The 6,802-nt window shown below is 34.8% G+C and overlaps 1 protein-coding gene and 1 pseudogene across 2 annotated transcripts; one reads left to right on the top strand and one right to left on the bottom strand.

Moving 5' to 3' along the window:
- Positions 1 to 341: 341 nt before the first annotated feature.
- On the top strand, positions 342 to 2,809 carry LOC143585774 (uncharacterized; annotated as a pseudogene). The gene is made up of 6 exons (XR_013144598.1): positions 342 to 371; positions 510 to 709; positions 1,487 to 1,786; positions 1,860 to 2,021; positions 2,179 to 2,262; positions 2,477 to 2,809. The product of XR_013144598.1 is annotated as an uncharacterized LOC143585774 (transcript).
- A 1,618-nt stretch (positions 2,810 to 4,427) lies between these two features.
- LOC143585782 (uncharacterized) lies at positions 4,428 to 4,803 on the bottom strand. The gene is made up of 2 exons (XM_077067482.1): positions 4,720 to 4,803; positions 4,428 to 4,664 (listed from the first exon to the last, which is right to left on the bottom strand). The coding sequence occupies exons 1-2, from the start codon at positions 4,801 to 4,803 to the stop codon at positions 4,428 to 4,430; spliced, it is 321 nt and encodes a 106-aa protein (XP_076923597.1).
- Positions 4,804 to 6,802: the final 1,999 nt, after the last annotated feature.

Genomic DNA, 6,802 nt, shown 5'->3' with positions numbered 1-6,802 from the left:
GTTTTTCTCGTTAAGTCAAATCATGGAGGGCAAATTAGTCATTTTACCTAATTATTTAAAACCATTATAATAATTTAAATTAAAAGATTATACATTCTTGTTTAGTTGTTTTGGGTTTTTACTATAAATTCCGATATAAATTTTATTAAAAGAATATCTTTTTAAAAACACAACACATAAATATATTTTTTTTAAAAAAAGCAATTAATTATTATAAATCTTAGATAAGGAATGTAATAATAGGGGAAATGAAACATTTTGAATACCACTGGTCTGTGTATGATTTTTTCTAATAGCCCGGTGGACGTTGGCCGGAAGAGAAGAGTTGTCCGTAAATTAAAATGGCGAAAAAGCTCATCAAATACTCCGTTGTAAGTTCATATTATACCATTCTCACCTGCCACACACAAGTATACTCACCAAAACATGCTTCAATAATTAACTTCATCATCAATATATAATCCGGACATCCGGTGTTTGTTTGTCTTTAATTAATTAATAAACAACAGGTAGACGCCTTCACCGACAAGGCGTTTAAAGGAAATCCAGCAGCCGTGTGTTGGTTAGACTTGGAGGATATTGAGATGAAAGATGATAAGTGGTTGCAACTGAATTCAACCTTCCAACTACCGCTTACCTCACTCCTGCTGTTGATCACGCTTCCGAAAACCCGAGATTTAATCTCCGATGGTTCACTCCTGTATCTGAGGTATTGACACCGAAACTTTAAATAAAATTAACTCAAATTTTGATTCTTATTCATTGTGATAAAATTAACCCAACCCATATACTTATTTGTGTCGAGGTCAACCCATTTTACGTTCATTTACTAATGTGAGTAACACCTAGTGACTTGGTAACAATTTAAATAATTAATTACTCTTATTCATAATTTCATATAAAACATTTTAGTAATTTGTGATAGATCTAAATGTTTTTGTATATTTATCTCTCATTCTCAATTAACACACTTGCCTTTACATATTTAGCCCATATATAAGAACAAACGAATGCAAATAATCAAAGATTAGACCGTTATAACTAATAAAAAAAATGTTGGAAGTGAAGAGTAGATAAAAGTAGTTTAAAAAGAAATTAATATATATATATATATATGAAAAATTAGAAATCTAAGTATTTAACTTTAAAATTTAACACTTCTTATCTCTAAAATCAAAATGTTAACTTCTCTAAAATTCTTAAACGTGTTAATAGGTCAACCCACTTTTTAACGTGTCGTGTTCGGGTTGACATGTTTTTAAAACGGGTCGTGTTCCGGTTGACCTGTTTAAGAAAACAGGTCATATCAGCCAACCAAAACCTATATTTTTTCATGTCGGGTTCGGGTTGTGTTTCGGGTCATGTAAGGTATTGCCGCCCCCCTAGGAAAAGTTGTATCAAACAACCCCTAGACTATAAGCCCGGTCACTTTTTGCCCGAGCTTACACGAGATTACGCTAACAAATTTGCTCGTTCTGCTAATCAGGTTGAACTGTGTGGTCATGCAACTTTAGCAGCCTCACACTTTCTTTTCCGGTCCGGATTTGTGAATTCTAACACAGTTGAATTCTCAACTCTATCTGGAGTTTTAACTGCCAAACGAATTCCGGATAACAAGATCAATGGTGAACCAAATGGTGAATTAGAAGATAGCTTCTACATAGAATTGGATTTTCCGGTTGTGCCTGTTTCGGATTACAATAAACTTGAGGTTTCCACAATTTCGGAGATATTAAACGGTGCTTCTGTTGATGTTCTAAAGAAGAGTGTGTTTGATGACATCATTGTACGAGTTCAACTTGCTCTTACATTTGGATAAAAATGGTTGTTGTTAAAGACTTTATATTTTCTTGTTGCAGGTGGTGCTTTCATCAGGAGAAGAAGTTGCAGACTTGAAGCCACAATTTAATAAGATCAAAGCGGCTCCAGGACGAGGAATAATCATTACAGCACCTGCACCTAACGGGTCAGCGTTTGACTTTTATTCTCGCTTTTTCTGCCCGAAATATGGAGTTGATGAGGTGATTATGTTGGAATAATGTTTCTTCATGTTCCAGTTTAAGAAGCTAAAGTGTTCCAAGCAAATATGGATGATTATTCTAATCATAATAATTTGGTAATGAGATTTAATTTGTTAGAATGCATATTTTACATTAACTATGCTTGTTTCTATTTTAGGATCCTGTTTGTGGGAGCGCGCATTGCGCTTTGGTAACTTATTGGCATGAGAAGTTGGGGAAATGTGATTTTGTTGCATATCAGGTATCGCAGGGTGTGAATTTATAACATGACATGAACCTAAACGTTATTTACGGGTTGGGAAAACATAGTGTCAAACCAAATAACTTATAATAGTTAAGTAATTGTCATTGACTTTTATAGTTTACACTTAAATACGCCATGTTCATGTACTTATCTTTATGACGGTCACCGATGTTGAACTTTAATCCTTGTTGACATTTTTGGGTCAATGCAGGCCTCAAGTAGAAGTGGCATATTACATATACATCTCAATAAAGAGAATCAAAGAGTACTTCTTCGAGGTAAAGCCGCCACAGTCATGGAAGGATCTCTTTTGGTCTAAGATTCAAGGCATAATTTACTGGATATTGTCTCCAAGTGTATATCATTATTAATATGTTGTATTATTAAAATGCTGCATTTGCTATTTGAGACAAAGTTAATAAACTTATTGTCTTTCATTCTTCATCACACCTAAAATATCAATGTAGATATTGAATGGTGGTTGTAAATATAAGAAGAATTAATATTTTCAGTGGATGCGATTTAATTTCAAACCTAGAAAGGGCCAAACAAAGTAGAATAAACTGCAAACTGCAGACCTTTATTGTAATATGGCATTTGTTGTTTGAAATCAAATTTATCAACTTATTGTTGCCATCAATTAATGTATGTGAAAGTTGAAAATCATATATACTTTAGTCTTTATATTAAAGGTTTTTCACGATTAAGAAATAAGAGATAAAGGAACTTATGACCTTTTCACTTGTATTTCTGTAGTTTTAAACATAAAAAACATTTAGTATTTCAGATAGATGTAATTCAACTGCAAACAGATTGTCAAAGTTGAATAAATTGCAAATTAACAGAGATATTTTATGTGATTCACTCAATCTTTTCAAAGAAGTGAAGAAGGTGCCGGACTCATGATTTTTTTTTCAATGGAATCCCAATTTTTCGGTGTTCAGATTTTTCTAGTCGCTTGTTGTTTGGGTTGAGGCGAGGAATATAATAAAAAACAATATCATAATAAAGGGATTACTCTATAAATAGTAACCAACTCTGAAAGTCGTTCCAATCAGGTCACTGATAAAAACTTTTGTTTCAATCAGGTCATTGAACTTTCATTTTTTTCCCTAGATATTTTACCTGGATAGCAGGTAATCTAGGTTTTTTTTTTTAATTTTTCAATGTTTTTACTATGCATAATAACTTTTAAAGGTTGCGAAAATTAGTAAAAATACGGAATATAATTTTAAAATTCCGAAAATTTACAAAAAAAAGTTCGAAAATTGCAATAAATTGCAAAATTGAAAAAAAAATGCAAAAATGTTCAAAACTTTGTTTTTGAAAAATTGCAATAAATTACAATCATTTGTTAAAATATTGTCAATTTAGTGGGTTGAGTTGGGTCGAAACGGGTCATGGGTCGGAACGGGTTATGGTCGAAACGGGTCACTTAAAAAAAGGGTTGTTTTGGTTCGGGTCGGAATGGGTTAGGGTCAACAGGTTCAGGTCAGAACGGGTCAAGGTCAGAACGAGTCAAAACGGGTTTCGGGTCAGTTTTTTTTTGAACCAACGAATCAGCGCGTTTTCAACACGTTACAGTTCGTTTTAACAGCAAAAGCTCGTTTAAGTGATTTTTGCAGTTCGTCTCAGCACTTAACAGCTCGTTTAAGCGATTTTTCAGTTCGTTTCAGCACCTAACAACTCGTTTAAGCGATTTTTCAGTTCGTTTCCGCATATAATAGTTCGTTTAAGTTTGTTTCAGCACCTAACAGCTCGTTTAAGCGATTTTTCAGTTCGTTTCAGCACCTAACAGCTCGTTTAAGCGATTTTTCGGTTCGTTTGAGCACCTAACAGCTCGTTTAAGCGTTATACTCTATCCTAGCATGCATTCTAACAAGTGGAACATGAACATCCATAAATAGCAAGTGCAAATAAATTAGGTAAAGTGAAGTGATTAATTTCTTGAGGCCTTGGTTTTTTCTTTAGGAAATTGCAACGGCTTGATCATATCCAACCATTGTTGAAACATGAATCATTTTCTCATGGTATCATGTTAAGAAAGGTTGATTGCCTCGTATCTTGAATGCAATATATAATAACACAAAATAAAAGATAATCATGTGGCATTAACATCAATACAAAAATAATAAAATTGCAACTAGTGAACAATCAAGCCATTAACCAAAGCACTGGTCTACGGGAACCGGGACCGGACCAGGAATAAAACCCTGCTGATAAAACTGCAACCCAAAGACCACCAAGATCCCCACCAACGACAAGTAGGACAACCCTTCCACCGCACCCAACAACCCATTCGGCAAACCCGACCCGGTTTTCGACTTCGTGTACAAAGACCAGCCCACAATCCCTACCGCCACCAAGTAACTAACCCCTTCCAATGGATCCACCGGGCCCTGGCGGAAGGCCGCAGCCGGTGGTCTTGAGGGTGTAAAGAGACCATCCAATTACCGGTGTGGCTACTAGCCCACCGGCTATAGCCAGTGTTTCAGCAAGTCCGGTGGTAGAAACTTGGTCATCAGATTGCTTTGCCATGGATACGACGGCGAGGAAGGCATTGGGAGATGTAGGGTGTGAAACAAGGTGATCGGAGTAACATGTTTATGGAAAGGAAAGAGATAAGGTGCTTGGTGGGTTTGGGAGGAACAAGGATATGTGGTAACGCTTGGAATGTGAGTCAGACATGTAATCAAATATGGAACTGAGTTCGTTTCAGCACTTAACAGCTTGTTTAAGCATCTAATTGCTTAAACGAGCTGTTAAATGCTGAAACTAGAGCACTTAACAGCTTGTTTAAGCATCTAATTGCTTAAACGAGCTGTTAAATGCTGAAAAGAACTGAAAAATCGCTTAAATGAGCTGTTAAATGCTGAAACGAACTGAAAAAATCGCTTAAACGAGCTTTTGATGTTAAAACGAGCTGTAACGTGTTGAAAACGCGATGATTCGTTGGTCAAAAAAAAATTCTGACCCGAAACCCGTTCCGACCTTGACCCGTTCTAACCCGAAACTGTTAACCCTAACCCGTTCCGACCCGAACCAAAACAACTCTTTTTTTAAGTGACCCGTTTCTACCCTAACCCGTTTCGACCCTAACCCGCTCCAACCCATGACCCGTTTCGATAAAACACAACCCATTTGTCACCTCTAAATTAACAATATAACAAAGGATTGTAATTTATTGCAATTTTCCAAAAATAAAAATAAAAAATTGAACATGTTTGCATTTTTTTTCAATTTTTGCAATTTATTGCAATTTTTCGAATTTTTTTTGCAAATTTTCGAAATTTTAAAATTATATTTCGCATTTTTACTAATTTTCGCATCCTTTAAAAGTTATTATGCATAGAAAAACATTGAAAAATAAAAAATAAAAAAAAATAAATTATCTGCTATCTAGGTAAAATATCTAAGATTTGAACAAAAATGAAAGTTTAATGACCTATTTTGAACAAAAGTTTTTATCAGTGATCTGATTGGAACAACTTTCAGAGTTGGTTACTATTTTATTGAGTAATCCCCATAATAAAACACACAAAATACAATGACATTCGAAACACCTCTCAACACTTGCCGTTACAAGTTGCAATAGGTAGAACTAATGTTAACTTTAATTAACGATAAACCAACGAATATCCCAAATGTTTCTTTGTTTCCAACATTTTTTTGCAAGATTAGATATACCATTCACACTGACAGCCATAAAAACCATTGGGTTGTTAGTGTAAGTTTGAAACCTTGAGATGTATGTACAATATTGATTCAATTATGCCTGAGTACTTGTATTATCATGTATTATAAGTAGATATCCATTGTCCCTGCGCTGTGTGTGAATGTTGGTTGTGTCTGATTGTGTTCTACCTCTGCGCGCACAGTGAAAGTTTAACAAATATAAAGGGTGTCTTGTAAGACTTGAACTCATGACCTTTCACACATAAAACAATGGACTTACCGTTACACCACAATAGTATTCATGGGAACAGCTCAATTTATTAATTATTATGGGGTTCATAAAAAGTTTAATATACCGTCTTTAAAAAGTTTTTAAAAAACATTGGGGGTCCTATGATACGCGAGTCAACCCCTGAGTGAAGAACAACCAAGTTCTTTGCGTAACTCACAATTAATGTAGATTTAACCTGTTTTAGAATAACATTAAACTCATGTCTAAGGAGACCTTGACTAGGCTACCTTCATCGCTATCCACCACCTTCACATATGGTGCCAGCCCATAGCTGCATGATACCACACTGCCATCACTAGTCGCTATAAAAGAAAATATAACCGGTGAACCCAGTTTGATAAATTATTTCTTCGTTCTAAAATAAATTGGTTTTGACTTGAGTAAAACTGATACCTGAATCCATTTTGACCCATTAACCGACTCAATTTCGCACACCAGTCTCCTAGCAACTATCTCTCATACTTTCACTCTCTTAACTCTCATACACATTATATACATGGCATATTATATTATTTATATTATAATGGATACACCATATTAAAATGAATGCCCATGACGAATAGCCCAGTT

The sequence above is a fragment of the Bidens hawaiensis genome, unplaced genomic scaffold (genome assembly GCF_021521415.1).
Source record: "Bidens hawaiensis isolate Kalapana, Puna unplaced genomic scaffold, B.hawaiensis_p1.1 tig00034168_1, whole genome shotgun sequence".
NCBI classification, from domain to species: Eukaryota; Viridiplantae; Streptophyta; class Magnoliopsida; order Asterales; family Asteraceae; genus Bidens; species Bidens hawaiensis.
Note: the sequence above shows the minus strand (reverse complement) of the source record. Positions and strands in the feature narration are given on the sequence as shown.

Bases quoted from the DNA above. Each gene is read 5' to 3' on its own strand.
- LOC143585782 (XM_077067482.1), bottom strand. From the start codon at position 4,803: ATGGCAAAGCAATCTGATGACCAAGTTTCTACCACCGGACTTGCTGAA. The intron at 4,665-4,719 runs GTAATTGGATGG...GCCTTCCGCCAG, and splicing joins GTGGGCTAGTAGCCACACCG to GGCCCGGTGGATCCATTGGA.